At 62.4% G+C, this 22,625-nt stretch overlaps 1 protein-coding gene and 1 long non-coding RNA gene across 2 annotated transcripts in view; both read right to left on the reverse strand.

The window, feature by feature from the left end:
- Positions 1 to 1,043: 1,043 nt before the first annotated feature.
- Positions 1,044 to 4,055, reverse strand: LOC121015428 (uncharacterized). The gene is made up of 3 exons (XR_005783827.1): positions 3,912 to 4,055; positions 3,162 to 3,333; positions 1,044 to 1,276 (listed from the first exon to the last, which is right to left on the reverse strand). It is a non-coding gene; the product is annotated as an uncharacterized LOC121015428 (long non-coding RNA).
- Positions 4,056 to 4,527: 472 nt separating this feature from the next.
- Positions 4,528 to 22,625, reverse strand: part of NTRK1 (neurotrophic receptor tyrosine kinase 1) — an 18,619-nt gene continuing 521 nt past the window's right edge. The window contains exons 2-18 of the mRNA XM_040452347.1: positions 22,471 to 22,620; positions 18,837 to 18,911; positions 18,491 to 18,562; positions 16,816 to 16,884; positions 16,020 to 16,165; positions 15,669 to 15,811; positions 13,484 to 13,616; positions 11,567 to 11,893; positions 11,109 to 11,126; positions 10,904 to 10,959; positions 10,521 to 10,623; positions 9,860 to 10,006; positions 9,432 to 9,562; positions 9,127 to 9,299; positions 6,532 to 6,772; positions 6,098 to 6,256; positions 4,528 to 4,912 (exon numbers count right to left, since the gene is read on the reverse strand). Of these exons, the coding sequence (XP_040308281.1) occupies positions 4,727 to 4,912; positions 6,098 to 6,256; positions 6,532 to 6,772; positions 9,127 to 9,299; positions 9,432 to 9,562; positions 9,860 to 10,006; positions 10,521 to 10,623; positions 10,904 to 10,959; positions 11,109 to 11,126; positions 11,567 to 11,893; positions 13,484 to 13,616; positions 15,669 to 15,811; positions 16,020 to 16,165; positions 16,816 to 16,884; positions 18,491 to 18,562; positions 18,837 to 18,911; positions 22,471 to 22,620 (2,329 nt within the window). The 3' untranslated portion in view covers positions 4,528 to 4,726. The remainder of the gene's footprint in view (positions 4,913 to 6,097; positions 6,257 to 6,531; positions 6,773 to 9,126; positions 9,300 to 9,431; positions 9,563 to 9,859; positions 10,007 to 10,520; positions 10,624 to 10,903; positions 10,960 to 11,108; positions 11,127 to 11,566; positions 11,894 to 13,483; positions 13,617 to 15,668; positions 15,812 to 16,019; positions 16,166 to 16,815; positions 16,885 to 18,490; positions 18,563 to 18,836; positions 18,912 to 22,470; positions 22,621 to 22,625) is intronic.

A 22,625-nucleotide genomic window follows, 5' to 3' on the forward strand; every position in this document is an offset into this window, starting at 1 on the left:
ACTTTAAAGCAAAGTGCGGTGAACTGAAACCCAGCCCGCACCCCCCCCCCCAGTCGGCCCCTCGCCAGGCTGGAAGCTCAAACCCCCCTGGGCCCTCTCCTCCCCGCAGCCTTTGGGTCCCACACTGTGTCTCTCCACGTCTCCCTCTGAGAAGGCGCCGCCCAGCTCCCCCTCAAGGATAGGGGTGGAGGCTCGGTGAGCCCCTCCCAACACCCCCGTGAGCCCCCTTATAACCAAATGAGCCTGGAGACCCGACAATCGATACCCCTCAAAGACGAAGATGATGAAGACGCTAATAACTTTACCCCCTCTCGTCCTCTGACTCTTGCCTACATTAGCTCTGACCACAGGCCCAGGCAGCTGGGATCCGCCGTGGGCAGGCCTGGAGCTGAGTAACCCCTTCAGATCCAGGTGGGAAGTGGGAGGGCAGACAGCAAGAAGGACTTCCCGACGCCCGCGAATGGGAGGCCACGGGGATACGGGATAGAGGCCGCCAAAGCATGTTTCTAACACCTAAATGGATACACGGGAGACCTGACTCGAGTCTGGGAGGACTTGTGACCTCAGAAGCACCCTACAGGGGTGCCAAGGTCCATGTCTAGTCCCTGAGGGCTGCCTGGAGGAGGTGAGCAGGGAAGGGAGGTCCCACTGGGGAAAATCAGGGGACTGGAGTTGACGGGGGTGGGGGGGAGGCCAGCCAGTGGGGGTTGCTCTGGCCCTTCCCTCCCCGCAGGGGAGGCTCTTCCCCCACGAGGCTGTTGAGCAGCTCAGGGACCTGCAGGCTGCGGGGCTTCAGAGGGAGGAAGAAGCCCCTTCCCCACCTCACACGTCCCACCTCCGGGGAAGTGCCCTCCCAGAGCAGCTGCAGCTGGGGGGCTGGTGGCGACCAGCCAAGAGCTTCCCTTCCGTGATCACTGTTCCCACAAAACGCGGCCCTGCCGGCCTGTGCGGCCCCGTCCCCACAGACCAGGGATGGAGAGGAGGAGGAGGGGGCGAAGGGGGAGGAGGGTGACGCCGACAAAGACAGAGGAGAGAAAAAGGGGAATAAAGCCAGCAACCTTGTGCCCAGGCGTCCACAGGCCAGTCCCCGCTGGGAGGGACTCACACAGAAGACTTGCTTCAACCTGCAAACAACCTCGTGAGGTTAGTGCTATTATTATCCCCATTCTGCAGCGGAGGACCCTGAGGCACAGAAAGGTTGAGTAACTTGCTCAACATCACACAGCCGACGGATGCAGAGGCTGGTCTGCGAGCTTAACCTCCAGGGAGCCTCGGCCTGGAAGAGGAGGAAGGGACCCAGTCAAGCAGGGGGGTGGGCTGCAGAGCTTCTTGGTCCAAGCGCTTGCTGGGAGAGGGGGCTCAGAGGACAGCACGCAGCCTTTGGGCTGTGTCCTGCATCTCGGGCTCTCTGCCCTTTGTCTCCGCACAGTGCACGTGCGTGTCTGCCCTGCTCGGTGGCGCACCCCTGCCCCTCTTTGCCTCTCTGTGGGCCCCCCTCCAGCTCCGGCTTTGTCTTCTCTCCGCCTCTCCCAGCTCCGGATCCCTCTCTTCCCACAGCCCCAGAGCCCGAGCTGCTCAGATGTTCCATTTTAGCACTGGAGTCTGTGAGAGCTGATGCCTGGAGCATCCCTGGGGCCTGGCAGTGGCCTGAAAGTCGCGACTCCTGGGTCCTGGCTCCTCCCAGGACTGTCACCCCCGCCCTCACTGGACAGCCTGTCCAAGGCCACTTTAGGAATTTGGCCAAGACGGGCTCTCTCCAGCTGGCACTTAGAGAGCCCAGGGCCTATGGAGTCTGGGGTTCTCCCTAGGGTCTCTCTTAACTTGGGGGTTCACAGGGGCATGGGTCAGGACATCTTCCACCCAGGCTGCCCCGGCCCTCTGCCCACACAGTCCCTGGAAACCCGAACAGATGCCCGTTCCCCTGTCTCCTGTCAGGAATCCGGCCCCCCGAGGGGCAGTGCAGGAAGGAGGCCGAGGCTGCCTCGGGAGGCAGAGGGGGTCGGACGGCTTGGATCCCTGGGCTCTTTGGAGAGCCCATCCCCGCACTGGGGTGGCCCCGGGGGACCCCCACTGGCTTCTGTATCACTGACTCCCTCTCTCCAGAGCCGAGAGCGGAGGCTGGCAGCAGCTTCCTTTAGAGGAAAGTTCTGGGTGCTTTTCTCAATGTTCTCGCAGAGCGAGCCCACCACCATTTCTGAGCCTCTGTCTTCCAGCGGACACAGCCTTTTTCTGAGAGGGAGGGGTGGTGGGAGGGGCTCACAGTAGGTCTAGGGGCCCCAGATGTCTGACCCCCACAGCCCCAGGTTGCTGTCCCTGTCCCAGCTCCCCGCGGGGTCCTCGGGGTCCCATTCCATTGATCCCCCTGCTGGCATCCGCCTCAGCTGGTGCTCAGCCCCTGGTGTGTAGGGCGGGGGGGGGGGGGGGGGGCTAATGGCCTTGGCACCCGCAGGAGGTAATTAACAGGGCGGGGCGTGGGCCTCACTGGGGTGGAGGGGGCACCATTACTGACAATGGAATCCAACAACTAGAGAGAGGGGGCGGGGCCTTGTGTGTGTGTGTGTGTGTGTGTGTGTGTGTGTGTGCGCGCTCATCTGCATGGGAGCAAAGAGGAGCCAGTGGGGGGCTCTTAGGCCGTGAAACTGGCAATGAGGGTACAAGCCCCCTCCTCACCAACCAGGGCCAGGTCACCTGGAGGGGTCCCAATGACTGGCTTCAGCTCCCCTTCCAGATCAACGAAAAGCTATCCAGTCCTCTGTCCCACACTCTCCCGGAATATTCCCCTCCAGGTCCTAACCTGTTCCCAGAACCCCTCACCTTACCTTACCTGCCCAGCTTTTCCAGCTGTGGCTTTAAGAGCTTCTGATGTTCCGATGCCCTTGACCTTGGAAATGCCCCCACACGCCCTGGCAGTTCCCTTCTACTGCCTGACCTCCAACCCCTCTGCTTCAGCGATGGCCCAAATCCTGCTCAGTGTGGGAGGCCCCCTATGGCCCTACCTCTGGGGTCTCCAAGGCTGGCACTGCCCCACCCCCTCCTCAGCCCTGAACTGGGGCTCCAGGGGCAGGGGAGGTGGGGAGGATGGGGGCGCAGGTGAGACAGAAAGCGTCCCAGGACCCCATGCTGTTCTCCAGGACATTCTCTGATTCAGTTGCGTGTCTCACCTGTGTCTGTTTCCAGCATGCACCTGCACCCTGTCTCTCCATCGGTGTCCCTCTGTCTCTCTGGGGGTCTGTCTCTCCCCTCTGTTCTCATACATCCCTCTGCAGTCTTTGCATGTCTCCGAGTCTGTAGACCCTGTCCCGGTCTCTCTCCAGGCACCTGTCCCTGGCCTACCTGTTGGATGTGATCCCCGACCCTGTCTCTCCCGCCACATTGCCACCCGCCCCCTTACCGCACCTGCTGTAAGCCCTGCCTTGCTGGGTGGTGTAGTACGGCCTCACTCCTCCCAGGTCAGGAGAGCAGGGCCTGTGAACTTGGCCCTCAGGGACCAACCCCCGCCCCCCACCCCCATCAATCAGCCTGCAGCCCTGGGTCAGACCTCCATTAGCACTAACCAGCCTGGACAAGAGGCAGACACCATCGGGCTAGGCCTAGGGGTGATAAGGCCCAGATTGAATCACTGCGTGGGGGGAGCTGGGCACCCAAGGACATGAGACAGCCACGACATTAGCCCTGAGGAGCCTTGGGGAGTGTGGGTTATCGTGGGAGCTCAGCAGGTGATTGGAAGTGATGGGGCGGGAAGCAGGAGGGGGGGGGCGCGGGGGGCGGGCACTGCTCCTCCAGGGCTCCATGTGATGAAGATGGGGGCAGGGCCCAGGTCCTGAGGGGACCTCCAGAAGCCTCCAGAAGCCTGGGGCCACTCAGTAAAGCCAAGTGCTGTTCCGAGAGGCAGAGGGGAATGGAGACCCTACCTCCTCCTTGGGCAGAATGGCACAGGGAGACGTCTCTATCCTTCCGAAACAGACACCTTGCCCAGTCCCTGGCCTCCAGATGCTGATCTCCAAGCACTTAGAGCCCGGAAGAGCGACAGAGCAGAAGGAACATGGCGTCCTGCCTCCCCCACCACCCTCCTTCCCCGGCCTCGCCACGTGCGCGCGCGCGCACACATGCACGCGCACGCGCGCGCGCACGCTCAAGCTCACGCTCGCTCACCCACTGGTCCTATCATGTGCCCGCCCTGTTCTGCCCACACCAGTACCAGGCGGACCCACCCCACGGATACTCCCGCCCGGTCCGCTGTGACATCTAACTTCCGCCTCGCGCTGCAGCCTCAGCCTTCGCGAACACGAAGCGCGGAGACGGACGATTCGGGTCTGAAGTTCTGGAAAGCCAGCCCTGAGGCTGCCTCTCCACCAGGTGAACACAACGGTCACAAGACTAGGAGGCTGCCACAGCTGGAGGTGACAGCCGCATGGACTAGGGCCACCGCGGAGGGCAACTAGAGAGGGGAGGCTCATCCCCTGCCTGAGTCTCGATACCCCTCTCCCGGAGTGACGTCATCCCAAGAACTGGCGAGAGACACGCGGCCAAGGGGAAATAAATATAATTGCCATGACGGAACCTGCCCAGAGAAGCAGGGACATCCTGTGCTCCCAGACCCCACTTGTCCCCTCCGGCATGCTGAGGGTGAGTTAGATGCTGAGATCACCCCGGGGGGCTGCTGGGAACTGCAGGGGTGACTGATGGCAGGCCCGGGATTCCGGCTGCCCGGCCCCTGGGTGGCCCCCTAGCCCAGGACGTCCAAGTAGACAGGAGGCGCCTGGGCCAGGGCCTGCAGCCGGGCGTGCACCTCCTTGATGCTGTGGCGTTGCTGTGGCTCCCGCTGCCAGCAGCCCCGCATGATGGCGTAGACCTCCGGTGGGCAGGCCCGGGGCCGCTCCAGCTCGCGCCCCTGCGTGATGCACTCGATCGCCTGGGGACACCGGGGCGGGGGAGAGAGAAGAGGGCACGCGGTGCTGGAGCGCCACCCCCTGGAGGCTCTCCCGGCAGGCCACACACAGGTCTGGGCCTCTGGGCTACTGATCTTCTAAAAGGATGTGGTGAACCACCGGGACACTGAGCAGTGGGAAGGATTCAGGCTAGGTAGACTCTGGGGGTAGGAGCTTCCAGAAGGGCTGGAATCAGACCCTCAGAAGACCTGCCAGGTGACGTGAGGAAGGGGAGGGGCCCCGCCATTTGCCAAATCCACCGGCCCAGTGCTGAGGGCTGAATGGGGGGGGGGGGGGGAAGGGCCCCCCACCTCTCAGCTCCAGGGGGCAAAAAGAAAAGAGAGCAGGATTGCAGGTAACGGCCTCGAAAAGGGTTTGCAATTTAAGGCACAGGGCGACCCACTGCCTTTTCTCTTCTGTAGGCACCACTCTGTGGGGACCTAGCTCCTCCGAAAGTTTGAAACGGCAGCAGGAGAGACCAAAGTTAGACTCCAGGAAGGACTGTCAGAGCAGCGAAGGGATCCAGGGATGGAGAGATGGTGGGAGGGAGGTGGGCGAAGGGGCCTGGAGCCTCTCCCCCCCTTCTCCCCTCCCTCCCCATTAGAGGACTTGGGTTATGGGCAGCACTAATTCCATTCCTTCTCTCAGTGCTTGAGAAAATTAAAATCTATAACCCTCTCCCCCACCCCACCGGCCTCCAGGGAGCAGACTGCATTAGCAGGAGAAATGGAAACTGACAGCTGCGAGCCAAGGAGGGGGAGGGGGGGCTGCTCTGGGAGACAGAACACCTGGGGCCCCTTGGTGGCCGCGTCCGGCCGCGCGGGCAGACGGAGCGCCAGGCCTGTCCTCCCTGCAGTCTGACCTCCGGCCTTCCTGCTGCGGCCTCAGGCCCTCCGGTGCCGTGCTCCTCCTCCCGGGCCTCTCCCTTCCACCCTGACAATGCCTGCGAGGTCTGTAAAGTGCAGCCAGGGATGGGGGTCTGGGCTCCGTCTGTAAAGTGCTTTGGGGCTCCCCCAGGAGCCAGCTGGGCCTGGGCTAGGACGGTGAGTGGGAAGAATGCTGGGGGGGGAGGGGCTGGGGGGAGGAGGCCCAGAGCTGCGGGGGCGCTGGATGGGGGCAGAAGGGGACAGGAGGGGCAGGGCTGGGGGGAGGGGGCGGGCGGGGCTGACCTCGGTGTTGGAGAGCTGGTACCAGGGCTGTTTGCCGTAGGTGAAGATCTCCCAGAGCACCACGCCGAAGCTCCACACGTCGCTCTCGGTGGTGAACTTGCGGTAGAGGATGCTCTCGGGGGGCATCCAGCGGATGGGGAGCATGGTGCGGCCCCCCACCTGCGGGCGGCACCGTGTCACTGCCGGGAGGGGAGGGGGGGGACCCGCCGCTCCCGCGCATCCCGCTCCCGCCCGTGGAAGCGGCTCTGGGCCCGCGCTAAGAGGGAAGAACCCACGGTGTCTTTTCCGTCTGTCCGGGAGAGCAGAGAGCCGAGGAGGGGGGTTCAAGTCCCGAGCCGGCAGCCTGGGCCCCCACACCACCCTCCTGGGGTCGAGGGGCCCCCCGGGGGGGTCTGCAGTGCCGGTGGGGCCCAGCCGGGACCAAAGACCCTTACTCGGTAATAGTCGGTGCTGTAGATGTCCCTGCTCATGCCGAAGTCGCCGATCTTGACCACTAGTCCCTGACCCACCAGACAGTTGCGCGTGGCCAGGTCCCGATGCACGAAGTGCAGACCCGCCAGGTACACCATCCCGGCAGCGACCTGGCTAGCCACGGCCAGCAGCTGGGACAGGCCCAGGGGGCCCGGAGCCACGTCCTCCCTGCCAGCCAGCAACTTGGCGTCGGGCCCGTGGGACCTGCCAGAGAGTGAGGGAGAGGGGCGGGCTGGGGGGGGAGAGAGCCCCCAGGAGGTGGAGGCTGGGGAGTCTGGGGAGCTGGGGTGGAAGCGGGGAGGGGACTCAGGAGAATGGAGGAAGGGAAGAACAGGGAGGCGGGTGTCTGGAGGGGCTGGGATGGGCCCGCCAGGTGTGCCCACCTCCAGAGCCCTCACCGCTGCCCACACTTCCTACATTCGTGCCCCACCCCCAGGCAGCCCCCTTGCACTCTGAGCCCAGCATCCACCTGCCCGCTGTCCCCTGCATCTCTCGCTCACGGGCACCTCCCACTCAGTCCTGTAGATGCTTAGCATCTTCCGCCAAGTCTGCGCCTTCCTCCGTGAAGGGAACCTCCCTCCCCAGCCTCCGAGCCTGAAACCTGGGGGTCCTCCTGCCTCTCTCACCTTCGCCCTCAACATCCAGCCTCCTGTGGGGTCCTCCTTCCTTCCCGAGGTTTCCAGGACGCCCTCCACCTCCCACACGGCCATCACCAGGCCAGACCAGTCCAGACCACTCAGCCCCATCCCCCAGATACGCCTTGTGACCCCTGCCTGAGCCCAGGGCTTTGTCAGCACCGCCCCTTCCTATTGGCCAACTTTCTCCTGGTCCACTTATTTCTTCGTTTCTTCCAAAGCCTGTTAAACACCTCCAGTGTGCCAAGCACCAGAGCTCAGGTGGAGAGTAGGGTACAGATAAAGGGGTCACCGCAGTGCAGTGTGGGGGGCACCTGATGGGCACTCGGGCCGGAGATGGAAGAAGTCAGGGAAGACTTCCTGGAGGAAGAGACATTTAAAGTGAGACTCGAACCCTGAGGAACAGAGGTGACTAAGCCATTCAAAAGGGTCAGAGACAGAGGTGAAGTGGCTGGGAGGGAGACCCGAAGTGCCAGGCAGAGGGAGCTGTAAGTGCAAAGGCCCTGAGGTGAGAAGGAACAGATGCCCCTCCTAGGGAATGTCTTCCAGATTTATCAGAAGCTTTCATGGCCCCCTCCTTTGGTTCTCCATGTTCCGTGCAGCCATAAGAGCCGCTTCTCCCACAGCCTGGGCCCCAGATAGCAGCATCACCAGCACTCAGCACTGAGCCCACACCGGGGCGGCGGGCAAGGGGAAGGCCTGCTGTGGACTCCAGTTCCGCTCAGCCCACCCACCCCACACTCAACATCGGGCCCTCCCTCCTGCTCCCCAGCCTCCACTGCGTCCTCCTCCTGCAGGGAATTAAGCTTAGACCCTGAGGTCTCTCCCAACTGAATTCTGTAGACCTCACTCCCAAGGGGGCGTCTGGAGACCAAATCACGACCATTAACTGGACAGCCACAAAATGCTTTCTTATCCACCAACCCCGCCCCCCCCCCCCCCCCCGCTCTTGTCCCGCTCTTGTCCCGCTTAGTGGCAGGGAAACTGAGGTCAGAGAAGAAAGCTACCAGGTCACAGCTGATCCAGCCCTGGCCCTCCCCCTTCCTCCCTCACACCTGACAACGTCCCGTCCTGCAAAAGGGGGAATCTCATGCAAGAAGGACTCAGCAGAGGGAACATGTGACCATCACAGTCAGGGCTTGAGACACGGCTCTACCCGGGGTCATACTCTCCCCTGGGCCGCTGACCACCTTCGTGCCCTGGGGCAAGTCACTTAAGCCTCATCTGTGAAATGGGCGCCTTTCCTGAAGTTATTAAAATTGTCGGCACACGTCAGTAAACGCATCAGAGTTGTTCTGCCCAAAAGAAGGGAATTTCTAGTCACTTCCTCCAAGTGTCAACTGCCACATGCTCTCGGAGAGCATGAAGAATAAAAGTCTACTTATGTTACTACACAGATGTGTACAAACATACGCAGCCTAGTGAAAGTGACTCGCTTAGAAAGTGAGCATAGATCATGGAGCCTGGAGCTCAGCAAGCGCCTGACAAGCGTTTGTTACTGTTGCTGTAACTCTCGAAACCCCACCTCCTGGGGGCCTGGCTTCTGCGCGCCACGGGCCACTCCGCCTCGGGCCACTCCGCCATGGGCCATTCCCCCACGGGCCATTCCCCCACGGGCCACTCCGCCTCGGGCCACTCTGCCGCTCACGAATGCATACCACTCTCTGCAAAGCCACCTCCCCTGAGGTACAGCTCCCGACTCCTACTAGTGCCACCTTCCCGACTGCCGCCACCCTGTCCTCTGCGCACGCTGCCTCCGGCGTTCACACACCTGCCCTAGAGCTCCCCGGGGACAGCAGCCGCGCCTTCCCGCTACTTCTTGGCGCCGCCTCTCGACTCAGGGATGCGTGCGTAGGGAAGGGATGAGGGGCTCAGGGCCAGGGGCCAGCGCGGGGGGGGGGGGCGGGGGGCGAGCACTCGTACCGGAGGAAGCGGTTGAGGTCGCCGTGGCGCATGTACTCAAAGACCATGAGCAGCGGGCGGCCCTCGGTGCAGACCCCGAAGAAGCGCACAATGTGCTGGTGCTGGAGCACGGTGAGCAGCTGGGCCTCCCGCTGGAAGTCCTGCCTGGCGCTCTCGGACACTTCCTTCAGCGCCTGGACGGCGGGGCGGCACTGAGTGCAGCACCGCCCCCCCCCCCCCCCCCGCCCCAGCCCCAGCTCACATCAGGGAACGCTGGTGCTCCGGGAGGTGGCCCGGCCAGCGGTGCGTCACCCACGGGGTCTCACCTTGACGGCCACCAGCATCTTGTCCTGCTCCGGCAGCAGGTTGTAGCATTCGGCCAGGAAGACCTTCCCGAAGGCGCCCTCGCCCAGCTCCCACTTGAGCACGATGTCCCTGCGCTTGATGTGGTGAACACCTGCAGAGAAGCTCGAGGGATCACGCACAGGAGCCCCAGCCTCTGGGAGCAGGGGCGAAGTGCCAGCCAAGGGGGTGGCTGGGGGCTGCCATGAGCCTCCACGTGCTCACCAAGCCCCATGCCGGGGTGTGGACGGGGGTGGGGGCAGATGGGGGGGGAAGGCCCGTTCGGGCCTGGGGTGGGCAAAGGAGACGCTACCGGGGCTTACACACACACACACACACACACACACACACACACACACACGTGCACACACACCCAGGTCCCCCCCACCCTTGACCCAGGATAGCCGCTCACAGGCATCACTGAAGTATTGTGGGTTCTCAATGATGTGGCCTTGGAGCCCAGAGCCTTTGCCCTCAGTGGGGGACAAGGAGCTGCCACCTAATGTCATGAAATGCAGGGACATGGCCAGTCCGTCTTCTGGAGCCAGCACAGCTGTGCCTGGGGAAGAGACATAGCCATGTGGAGGGGTCACAGCCCAGGTGCCTGCCCTGGCCCCTGGCAGGTGCAGGACACCAGGCAACCCCACCTCCCCACTTGCAGGGGAGGACTGGAGGAGCGGAGGAGCAAGTCAGCCGGCAGGGGAAGGCGGGGGGGGGGGCCCCCACCGTGGCCTCTCTCCGTCTGGCTCCTGTCCAACCCCAGGCCCCGTGGGCCACCAGAGAACTCCCCCGCCACCCCCCTACAGAGCTCAGACCTCCCAGACCCACTTAGCGTTTGACTACAGTCCAGCCACCAATTAGCAGCTGCTGCCTCTGACACTGCCCCAGCCCCGGCCCCGACACGCTCACTCACACTCACTCACACCCACGAGCCCTGCAGCCAGGCGCCCAAACACCCCGACACACCCCCGAGCACTCCACCTGCCCGCGGGCCCCCCACACAGAGGACAGAGCCCGCAGGACAGACTGACGGACAGACTGACGGACAGCCCCGCTATGGCACCCCCACTCACGGTTGATCCCAAACTTGTTCCTCCGTCCACATTTGTTGAGTACAAGGAAGAAGGCAGAGAGGAGGAGGCAGGCAAAGACGGCCAGGCCCACCGCCACTGAGACCTGGGGGGCGGGGGACGGGGCAGACCTAGAATTCCTCCTATGGCCTCAGAGCTCCCCCAAAGCACATGGCTTCTCCGGCCTGCGCAGGGGCCCGGAGTCAGGCCCCCAGGCCTGCCCCCCTACTCCCCTGGCGCCCCAGGCCGTGGCTGTGAGGGTGGCTGAGGGAGCTCAGGCCACACGGTAGCGGTCCCCACGCTGTGACCAGAAAGGACACACAGACAAGCCACTGGCCCAGACTCCGGACCCCAAGTCCTCGGCAAGCTTCCCGCCCCACACTCACCCCAAAAGGGGTTTCGTCCTTTTTCTCCACTGGGTCTCCGGACGTGCTGTTCGAGTCTGTGGGGACACAGGGGAGAGTGGGCACACTCAGTACCTCCTGCAGCAATGCCCCCCGCCCCCGCCGACCCCTGGGGGGTCAGGTCAGCCGTGCCCCCTGCCCCAGCCTCGCCTTCACACCAGACGGAACTCCGGCCTGAGCTACTCACCCACCGGCGAGAAGGAGACTGCCATAGGAGGAGGAAGAAAGCCGTCAGATGCCGGGCGGAGAGTGGAGAGTCACCCCCCCCACTCCCCCAGACTCATCCCTTCCCGGGGCAGGGTGGGACGGGGAGGTGAGCTGCTGGACCTTGCTGAGAACAGGCACGTGGCCCCTTCCAGCCGAGCCACGGATGCCCTGGGGCAGGGCCCTCTCTCCTGCCAGCCCAAGAGAGTGGACTAGCCGGGGGGGTTCGGGGCTCCTGGGCTGGGAGGGGGGCGGGGCAAGTAGGCCAGCACCGAGCCTGTCACCACAACCCCAGGACCCTTTCTGCCCAGGCCCCGGCACCCCAACTTCTGGGGTCGGGATCACAGCAGGGTGTGCACGCGGGGCCTCCCCCCGCCCCCTCGACACCCACACCCAGGGGGAGCCCGGGGGGGGGGGCGGGGCTCAGGGTGGCCCTCGCACCGGGGATGGGGTCCTCGGGGTTGAACTCGAACGGGTTGTCCATGAAGGCCGCCAGCACGGAGGCGGCGGCCCGGCCAGAGGGGTTGGCGGCCAGCAGCGTGTAGTTGCCGTTGTTGACGTGGGTGGGCTGGTTGAGGCGCAGGCAGCCGTGCCGCACGGTCTCGTTGGCCGCCGGCTCCAGGAACTCCGTGAAGATGAAGCTCGTCTCGTTGAGCACCGAGCCGTTGAAGAGCCAGCGCAGGGAGGGCGCCGGCTGCCCGTCCACCGAGAAGGGGATGCACCAGTGGTGCAGCTCTACGGCCGCATGCAGCTGCACACTGGCCGGGACTGCGGGCCACAGACAGGGGTGCGGCGAGGTCAGCCGCCGGGGAGCCCAGCGTGGCCCCACCAGGTCAGGGGAGGAGGGGGGGGGCGCGGGCAGAGCCAGAAATCAGGTGGCGGGCCTCAGGGAAACGGGCGAGCAGCCCCTAACGAATTCCCCGGGAGGGACATTTTGGAGAAGGGCGACAGTAAATCTTCAACCAACCAGGCAGCAGGTGCACAAAATGCAGAGGCTTAAAGCACTTAAGTGGTGGCCGTGAGTAAGCGACGGCCCCGGAGAAGCGGGGTGCCCGGCTGCGGAAACTAAGCAGGCCGTGCCTCTCGGACAAGAGATGCGGAAAAATTAAGTGCAGTCAAGCTTAAGAAGACCGGGAGAGGAACTAGACATCAAACAAGCAAAACGTATCTAGTTAAAAAGCTTTCTGAAAACAGATACGGGTTTGAAAGAGACCCGACCTAAAAAAAGCAGACACACACACGTCAGGCAGCGGGATCCCCCTCGGCAGGGAGTGAAGCAGCCAAAGCCACTCCCACCGACACGGACGAGCCCGAAAACGTGCCGCTGAGCAAAAGAACGCACAGTAATACTGGCGGTGTGATTCCACGCGTGCGACGCACAGGGACAGGTAAGACGAAGCCACCTTGACGGGGCTGCGGGACGGGTGTCAAATTGTTTTTAAAAGCAAGGAAAAGGGGGTCACGAAAGTCCAGATGGGGCGGAGAAAAGGGATGGCGAGAGGAAGGGAGTGTCTTCGGAAGAGCTGAAGAGTAATCACTGTTTCAAGTGTCTGAGTTTGGGGCGCCCGGGGGGCTCAGTCGGTTAAGCGTCCGACTCTTGGTTCCGGCTCAGGTCACGATCTCGCGGTTTGGGGGCGCGAGAGCCAGCCTCGGGCTCTGCGCTGACAGTGGGGAACCTGCTTGGGATTCTCTCTCTCCCCCTCTCTCTGCCCCTCCCCTGCTCCCTCTCTCTCTCTCTCTCTCTCTCAAGAATAAATAAATAAAAACTTAGATGGAAAGCAATTTGACGATAAATTTCATATATTGAAAAAAAATAGCGTTAAGAGCTAACAAAATAAAGAAATAAAAACTTAGAAACAATTTTAAATAAAAAGAAAATAAAGTGTCTAGGTTTTATGTACAAATCTAGATCATAGATCACAACTAAAGAACTATGGAACGCACCGGGTTTAAAGTGATTTGTTGGCAGACCTAGGGGAATTAGGCAGCGAGCCGGGAGGGGAATTTCTTGTCTTAACACTAGGATGTGCGACAAGAGTACTACGAAGGCTACGAAGGGTCAGGCGGTGAAGCGATCCAGCAGGGAGCAGTGAGAACAGCCGGGCGGCGGGCACCAAGGGCCTCAGGTAGCAAGACTTGGGCAGGGGGCCAAAAAGAAATCCATCACCATCCCTCCGGCCTTGACAAGCCCCCAGGACTTCCCCCACAGGATCAGGTTTTCATGGGAATCTGGAAACAGCTGGGCAGGAGCAGCTGTGGAGACACGTATCCCGGCCCATCCTCCAGCCCCCCCACCCCCACAGCCTCTTTTCAGGGAAGGAGGGGACATGGGGGTGGGGGGCCGTCACTGGGACTCACAGGACACGTTGACCTGCACGGAGACTTCAGCCCGGCCCACATCATTCTCCGCCCAGCATGTCACATTCTTCCTGTTGAGGTCACTGGTGACATTGGCCAGGGTCAGCCCCAGGGATGGCAGAGCCCCAGATTGCTGGGTCAGGGAAGAGAGGGCGAAACCAGGAAAAGTGTCAGCAGGCTTGGGTATGGAGGCAGGGGGCCGGAGCTGAGGTCTTTGGGGGAGCCCCTGGGGCTCCAGATGGAAAAGGAAGAAGGCGTAGGGGGGGGGAAGAGGTGCAGGAGAGAATATAGCAGAGAACGGCCCCCCTCCTTTAGAGCTCGTTCGCAGACTATGTCCAGGATCGTGTATTTAATGGTCCGAAACATCTAGAACATGACCAGTAACCTCAAAATAGGCACGGGATACACTGAACCAAAACCACCGTCCGAGCAGCTAAATAGATGTCAAGAATCCCAAGTGCCAAACAGACACAACGCACTGACGAGCCAGCTGGGGTCTCGCCACCCTGCTCGTTTTTGTTTTACACACAGTTCTAATGGTCTCAGCCCGAGGAAGGCCAGAAACGCAGAGGCGGCTTGGATGGCAGGGCGGCAGGTGGGAGGGACAGCGGCAGCATGACCCCACCCACTTTGGCAGATAAACACGGAGAGTGAAGTTACAGGCAAAGCGACTTGATTCTGAATCATCATCGAAAGATTGAATCAGCTTCAGATTCTCTTCCTAAGAAACTGCGGCTACGTGCCAGTTCCACGACCTTAGGACAATTCTTAATCTTGCTGAACCGTGGTTTTCTTGTTTTGTAAGCTAGGGAGGTAGACAAAATGATCTTCTGACGTCCTAGAAAGCTACTTTCATAAAATGATGAAAATGCACGAAACAGTGGATGACCCTCACTTATCTGGAAATTCCCTAAATGTGGGATCCTTTGAATAAGTGTGGGAGGAGGTGAGGCTTCCCCGGGTTTCCACTGGAGTCCTGAGGCTGACCAGCACCCCCCTGCCCTCTATTTAACCCAGTTGGGTGTGGCTTTTCTATAGGAAGTTTCTAGAAAACAGAAGCGGTCGCAAACATGTAAGTCTCCCAAAGAGAAAAAGCAAAACCCTGGAATTTCCCAAAGCAGTTGACCAGAGGTCTCTCCACAGATGGTCGCGGCCAACCTCCTGCCTCCACCTGGTTCCCTTCCACCGCTCACTCTCGGGGGCTGTGCTCTCTGGGAGGGAAGGAGCCACACAGTGGCTACTGGTCCCCCCACTGTGCCTGGATCCCCTGCTCTGGTGGTTCCTCCTTCAGTATTGTTCTGACCAGCAATTCTGGGGGATGGTTCCCTCCCAAAGCGAGGGTCTCCGCGCTGAACACGCTGGTCTGGCTCCGCCAAGGGGCTGGACCCTGCGTGTCTCCTTGTGGGGCCAGAGTTTTGGGTGGGCGCAGCCCATCGTCCACCCCTGCTGATCTTGTCAACAAGGCCTGAGTCTGCTGCGGCTGCACTGCCATCATCAGCCTGACGACAAAGGGCAAGGCGTGGGAAGATGCCCAAAGACACATCTGCAGGACAGAGATACCAGCCAGAGTGTCCGGAGGCAGGCGGGACATCAGAGGTCATCATGTCCACCTCCGCAGTAGGCAGATACGGAGACCAAAGTGCAGGCAGATTTAGGCATTTTTCCAAGAGTCAGTCCAAAAACTCATTAGTGACAAAGCTGGACCCAGACCCGGGCCTTCTTCCCTAACACGGTCGTCACACGCCCAAGCAGATGCTGCTTCCAGAATCTCCAGAAAAAGACGGGAAGGATCCTGAGGACTCACCTGGGTGCCAGGACCACAAATACTGTGCTCTCTCCCTCGTCTCGTTTCCTTCTCCAGAAAGCAGGTGGACGGCAGGGATAGTCTGTGGGTTCAGGGACCTTCTCTTTTGCGGCCAGAGAGGGGCCTAAGTCCCGGCGGCCCCAGCAGAGCCTGGGGTCCCCGCTGGGCCAGTGCCCACCCTGAGGGTACGTGTGCACCTGCCCCACAGAATGAGCCTCAGCCCCATGGAGTTAAGCCATATCTGTCCATCCCTCACGCTCTACGTGCTTCTTCCTCACTGTCTCTCTCCTGTCCAAGCCTCTCCTGTCCAAGCCTCTCCTGGGACGAGGGGAAGAGGAGGACGAGGGACGGGGGGTGGGGGTGGGATACAGCGCTTCTCACCGTCACCGTGGCCGACTCCTCCAGCTCCGTGAGGATCCAGCCAGCTTGCTCCAGGCCCCGCCCCTCCACCTGGCATTGTAGCAACACATCGTCCCCCACGTTCACGGAGGCATTGGGCGTCTGGACCTTCAGCACGGGCACGCCTGGCAGCCCGGGACGGCCAAGGGATGTCAGAGCAGGGAGTGGCCTTGGGGCCCTCCCTGGCGCCATGCCTCCTCCCCCACCCTCCTCAGCGACCCTGAGCCCTTACTGGCAATGCCTCCCAACCTCCAGTCCCCCCAGCTTTTGCCAGTGCCCGCTCCCCGGGCATGTGGCTCCTTCCCAGCCCCTTACACCACCTCCAGCACCTACCGCAGCTGGCATTGGACAAGAGGGCCAGGGGCCCCTGCCCGGGACACTGCAGCCTCTGTGCACGAACTCCGCCCAGGCCCTCCTCCTCCCAGCGCAGCAGCCAATGCAGGGCACAAGAACAGCGCAGAGGGTTCCCCGACAGGACTCTGTGGGCACGGGGGGACACCGAGAGAGAGTCAGGGCGGAGCAGGTGTCAGCCGGGGGAGCCACAGAGAAGGCGGTATCACAGTAAGAGGGAGTGCAGTCAGAGCGCAGGGGCGGGAACATCCACAGGGAAAGGAGTGGGGACAGAGGAGAGGCTCCTCCTCCTGGGGACCCAGGAACAAGACATTGTCACAAGAAATCGAATCCGGAAAGTCAAGGAGCCGGCTGTGGGCTGCACGCAATTGCCCTGCCCCAGCAGGCTCCCTGGGATGACAGGCCGGGCGAGGCCTCTGAGCAGGGTGACAAAGAGGGAAGGGCGCTGGGGTGACCCACAGGCCCCAGGTGCCGACCACACACAGACCTCTGCTTCCCAGCCGGCCCGCGTGCACAGGGTGCCGGCAGTGTGGGCAGATGCACGCGCGGCCCCCAGCCTCCAGTGGGCCTGCGGCCTCTTTGATGGGGGTCACGGTCACGTGCCGAGTCCCTGTCTCGGGTCTCAGCTCGCTGCCGAACACGTAGTCCCCAAAGAGCGTGCCCCGCAGCTCCACACACACCCAGTGACACACCTCCACACAGGGATACGAGTGCCCACGCACACACGCACACACACGCACACATACCGATCCGGCCCCCCTGGAAGCCCCACACTCACAGCTCCTGCAGCGACAGGCCCTGGACGGTTTTCCAGGAGAGAGACTCCAAAGCGTTAAAGGAGAGATTCCTGTGGGAGGTGAGATAGAGACAGTGGCCTTGAGCCCCAGCTGGCCTGCTCTGGCCTGGGGGGGGGGGGGGGGGGGGGACCCCCCGGGAGCCACAGGAAGCTGCTGTCCGGCCGCCCCTCCTGGGGCAACAACTAGAAACATCCAAGGGGCACCGGGGTCGGGACAGGTTGGGCTCTTTGAGTCCTCCTCTCCTCCCTGGGACAGCAAGGGTTAACCCCACTTAACCCCCTCCCTAGACCCCAGGGAGGGGGTCCCAGGGAACAGCCGCTCCCCTCTCCCCCACCCTGGCCCCAGCTGGCAAAGTGCGGAGGCCCCAGCTGGGGGAAGGGGCTCCATCTGTGCTCCCCTACCCACGAGCCCGGGACGGGCCACAGGAGGAGGGGGATGGGGACCAGGATCTCAGACTCCTTCCTCAGCTCCTCCCACCCCTCCCTTCCCCTCCTCAGGGCCCCTGGCCCCGTGGCCCCTGGCTGGAGACAGGGAGAAGTGAGCCCTGAGGGGTGCCAGCTCCTGGCCACACCGTGAGCCAGGTTAGGCGCCCCGGCTGGTGCCTTACACCGGGCCTCGTCTACAGGGCCTACCCTGGGGCCCCCGGGTAGCTGTTTGTTGAGCGGCCGACTCTTGGTTTCAGCTCAGGTCATGATCCCACAGTTCACGGGATGGAGCCCTGTGTCGGCTCTGCGCTGACTGCACGGGGCCTGCTTAGGATCCTCTCTCTCCTCTCTCTCTCTCTGCCCCTTCCCCCTCCCCCGTCAAAATAAACATTAGAGGCGCCTGGGGGGCTCAGTGGGTTAAGCTGCCAACTTCAGCTCAGGTGATGATCTCATGGTGGGTAAGTTCGAGCCCCGCCTCCGGGCTCTGAGCTGGCGAAGCCTACTTGGGGTTCTCACGCTCTCCTCTCTCTCTCTCTCTCTCTCTCTCTCTCTCTGCCCTTCCCCCACTCGTGCTTTCTCTCTCTCTCAAAAGAAATAAATTGGGGACGAGATGACCTCTCACCGCGTTGACCGTGAAGATTCACTGACATCACGTATTGTGAGGTGTCACTGGGCACGCATCTTTAACTGAAGCCCCCAGTGTGTAGTCCGGGATGGAACATCACTTTTGCGTGTGTGACAGAGAGGGGTGGGGGAGGGGCAGAGGGAGAGGGAGACCAAGGATCCAAAGCAGGCTCCGCGCCCACAGAGGAGAGCCTGATTCGGGGCTCGGATTCACGAACCGTGAGATCATGACCTGAGCCAAAGCCAGACACCCCCCCCCGCCCCCCCGCTTCCAGGCTACCCCAGGGGCTCCCGCCGCCCGCTTGCTCCCTCGCACTGGTGTGGATCTGAACTCCGGGAAGAAAAACAGGGCAGGCACCTACGAGACGGACGCATCCTGTGGCAGGCAGCGCGGGGGAGAGACCGCGAGGACCTTGGAGCCCACGGGGTGGGAGCTGGGGGCTCCCGCCTCCCCGGAGCAGGTGAGGACGAGCCCCGGGAGAACGGGGGAGACACTGGCCCGACCGGCTCGGGGCTTTCTTCAGGATGGGGGGTGGGGGGCACGAGCCCGGCAGCCGCCCAAGTCTGGGGGCCCTCCCGCTCCCTCTGCCCCGCCCGGGCCACTCACAGGCGACTGAGCCGAGGAGTAAAATGGAAGACATCTGGTGCCACGAAACGCAGCCCGCTCTTCACGATGGTGCTGGGGGTGGGGACAGCAGGATCAGCCCCCCGGGCCTCAGCTACCCACTCCAGACCCCAGTGCCCAGCACCGGACCCCCCAAACCCTCCCAGCCTCCCCGGCTACCCTGGCCCCACTGACCCTCGGGCTTTCTGATCTCCTCCTGGAGTCTCCGAATCCCCGGCCTTTGCTGAGCCCCGTGCCCGCCCCCGTACCCGCACCCCTACCCGCAGCCTTACTGGTGCCCGCACCCATGCCCACACCCGCACCCGCGCCCACACCCGCAGCTCCTCACAGGCCTCTCAGCTCCCCCAGGCCCCTCAGGTCACTGGGCTCCAGATGCCGCAGCCGCTCTTGGTTCTCGATGTAGCTGTGGGGAGAGGGGGCGGGAGTCACAGGGGTTCAGCTCTCCAAGTCCCGTATGCAGCCACCGCCTCCCCCACAGTCACACGTGCAGGTGCACACACACTCTTATGAACACTTGCACACATATGCACTCGGTCACACGCAGACCTGCTGCACGCACATACGCGCACAGGTACATGCATACACGTATACGCAGAGACTCCTCACACTCACACACACGTGCGTGCATTCTCTCACCTCTCATGCGTGCACACACAGCCATGCACACACACGCAGGCATACACACACCCACAGAGACACGCCTCCTCAACGCATATCACACACGCGCCTGTGACGCCAGCACACCTACGCCCTCACAAGTGGACATGTGTGTGCACATATCTCTCACGTGCACAGATGTACTCACATTCCTAAACACGCAGAAGCCCAGTCTCAGCTTGGTGTTCTGCTTTTATGCACGGGGCCTGTCCCACACATGTCAGAAACAGGGGGGTCCCGCACATGCTTAGAAATGGGGGGTCCCACACATGCTCAAAAATGAGGGTCCCGTATGTGTCAGAAGTGGGGGGGTCCCACACATGCTCAGAAATGGGGGGTCCCGCAAGGCTCAAAAATGGGGGGTCCCATATGTGTCAGAAATGGGGGTCCTGCACATGCTCAGAAATGGGGGGTCCCACACATGCTCAAAAATGGGGGGTCCCACAAATGCTCAGATGTGGGGGGGTCCCGCACGTGTCAGAAATGGGGGGTTGTGCACGTGTCAGAAGTGGGGATCCTGCACATGTCAGAAATGGGGGGTCTCGCACATGCTCAGAAATGGGGTGTCCCACACATGCTCAAAAATGGGGGGTCCCGTATGTGTCAGAAATGGGGGGTCTCGCACATGCTTAGAAATGGGGGTCCCACAATTGCTCAGATATGCGGGGTCCCGCACGTGTCAGAAATGGGGATCCTGCACATGTCAGAAATGGGGGGTCGTGCACGTGTCAGAAGTGGGGGGTCCCTGCAGAAACACTTGCCTCTTGCTTCCACCAAGGGCCTAGGCTCACCACGGCCACTGCCCCCCCCAGCACAGAGGAAGCCCTGTGGTCATGCACATATGTGTTCCCAAACACACATTCACCATCTGCGCTGACCCACATTGCAGCACACGCACGCTCGCGCGCACACACACACACACACACACACACACACACGCCCCACCCTCTCCTCCTCAAAGCCACAGCCCCTCCCTACTCAAGCAGCAATTCCTAACCCCACACACACACACACACACACCTTTCAGCAGAGAGAGCGAGAGGCACAAGGCTGTTGGCCAGGGACCCCTTGAGCTCCTGCCTGCCCCAGCAGGGACCCAAAAAGGGGGAGAGGGGCAACAGGAGGATGGAGACGGGTGACAGGGGAAGAGGCCCAGACTGGCTGGCTTACCTGGCGAGATAGTGGTGGGAAGGCTTAAGGAGGGGGGCAGAAAAACAAAGAGGGGAACAGAGACACCGAAAAGGAGAAAACAAACAGGAAGAGACTGGCAGAGAGAGACAGAGGCAAGGAGAAAGACAGATAAGGACAGGCAGACAGACGGATAGATAAGGACAGAGCGCCAGAGAAAGCGAGACAGGGAGCCGGGACAGAAGGCCCTGCATGTGGGGTTGGGGGTTGCTGACGCCCTGGGCCCTGCCCAGCTTCTGGATCCTTCTGGACTCGGCATGCCAGGGAGTTCCTGAGAACTCAGCTGCCCTGGAGTGGCATGTCAGTGTGCCCCCCCCACCCCGCCCCTCCCACATGCCAGGGGCCCCTGACTCACTGCCTGTTCTCAGCACTCCCCTCCTCTACCCTCTCACTTTCCCTCGCTTACAGGAACCGGGCCCAGCCAGCATAACGGACCCCCTCCCCAGCCGGGGCCCCAGCAGGACAGCCAGGTATCAGGCCCTCCGGCCCCTGAGGCCTAGGGGACAGTCTCCAGTGACGGTAGAAGAGTAGGTCCCTGCTCACAGGGTTTACGGAGAGCTGTGGGGACCCAGGGAGGGTGGTGGCTGTGTGCGAGCTGTCAGGCGGCACACTCAAAGCTGCCTCATTCGTTTGGATTCATAATCAATCTGTCTTTTGGAGTCCATTATCTCCTTGTTAGCTCTGCGGGCGAGGGAGGGGAGGAGGAGGGGGCATGCAGGCAGAGGCAGGGGGTCAGGCCGCTGCCCCACCCTGAGGGACATCCCCACTCCCCACCCTGCACCTCCTAGTCCCCCGGCCCAGCCCGTCCCCTACCCCCGCCCCACCCCCAGGGCTGGACCCACTTGGGGCCTGGCAGGGAACTGGGGCGAGAGGGGACATTCAGCAGCCTGGACCCCGATGTGAAGGCACAGGGCACTGAGTGGACTGGACCAGCGGTGGCGGCCTGGATCCCGCGCCCCTCCCATCACGCAGAGACCTAGGCCCAGACCAAGACAAGGCCATCATCTCGTCTCCTCCTGGTCTCCCTAGGGCCATTAAAGAGAGAGACTGAGGACCTTCCCGTTAATTACCACAAGATACCGGAGTAACTCACTGCCAATTATCACAGGCTGCTCAAGTAACTTCCAGACAGTGACGGTTCCCGCCTCGGACGCCTTCCAACCCGTCGCTGCCTGAGGCCAGGGTTCCTCACCCGCCCTCTAAGCCCCAGGCCCCAGGAGGAGGGTTTTTCTAGCAGTTCCTCCCCTCTTCTAGAAGTCTTGCCGGCCCCACCAGTCCCGTGGGATATTCAGGTCTTTCCTAGCCATCACCATGTGATGCTTGGGGACCTCTAGGTATTTCTACAGAGTACCCCCATAGGTTCACCAGCTGCTAGGGAGTACTCCAGTATTTTGTAACCAAGTGCTGCAGGACATCAGAGTACTGCAGAATGCTGGAGCTTTCTGCCAGTCTGGGGCCCTGCAAGGAGGAGAGTGTCTCAACAAGAACCCTGGCTTTCTGACCCAGGTAGGGGGAGGAGGGTGGAAAGGGAGTCAGGACAGGGACAGAGAGGCCAGGGGTCTCCTTTCTCCTTTTCCACCTCGGAATCAAGGGGTGGTGAGGCCACGGCAAGGTGGAAATGGGGAGAAGAGAGCTGGACCACCTCACCAAGCTATGCTCCTCACCACCTCCACCAGCTCAACCCCCAGCGCTGCCTGGTCATGACCCAGAACGGGGTGGGGGCTAGTTTCCGCCTGGAAAGGGGACAAGGCGGTAAGGATTTGAAACTAGGGACTCCCCGCAGCTAGCCACCCTCCCCCCACCCCCACCTCCAGGAGGCAGAGCTTGGGCTCCTGTCTGATCTCCAGAAGGCCGCTTCCACACGGCTGGGCTCCCCCAGACCCGGGGCACGGACAGCCCCCTCGCCCCAGCTGCACTGAGCACCGCGGTGCTCCCTCCAGACGGTCGCCGCGGTGGGAGCCGCCGCCAGGTGCAGCCTCCCGCCGCGCCCGCCCCTCCCGGGCCCCGGCAGGCCCGAGGGGAGTCCGCGCCCTCGGGGCTACGGCTACACCCGTCCGCTCCCCCCCCCCCCCCCCCCCCCGCCCCGCCCCGCCCCGCCCCGCCGGCCGGACACTCACAGCTCCGTCAGGTTCTCAGCGCCCGGCAGGCGGCGGAGGCTCTCCAGGGCCCCAGCCCGGGTGCAGCGCAGCCCCGAGGGGCCGTGGGGGCAGCAGACGTCCGCGCAGGGTGCGGCGCCCGCGGACGCCAGCATCAGCCAGGCCAGCAGGCTGCC

The sequence above is a fragment of the Herpailurus yagouaroundi genome, unplaced genomic scaffold, assembly GCF_014898765.1.
Source record: "Herpailurus yagouaroundi ecotype Mexico unplaced genomic scaffold, PumYag 207, whole genome shotgun sequence".
Classification (NCBI taxonomy): Eukaryota; Metazoa; Chordata; class Mammalia; order Carnivora; family Felidae; genus Herpailurus; species Herpailurus yagouaroundi.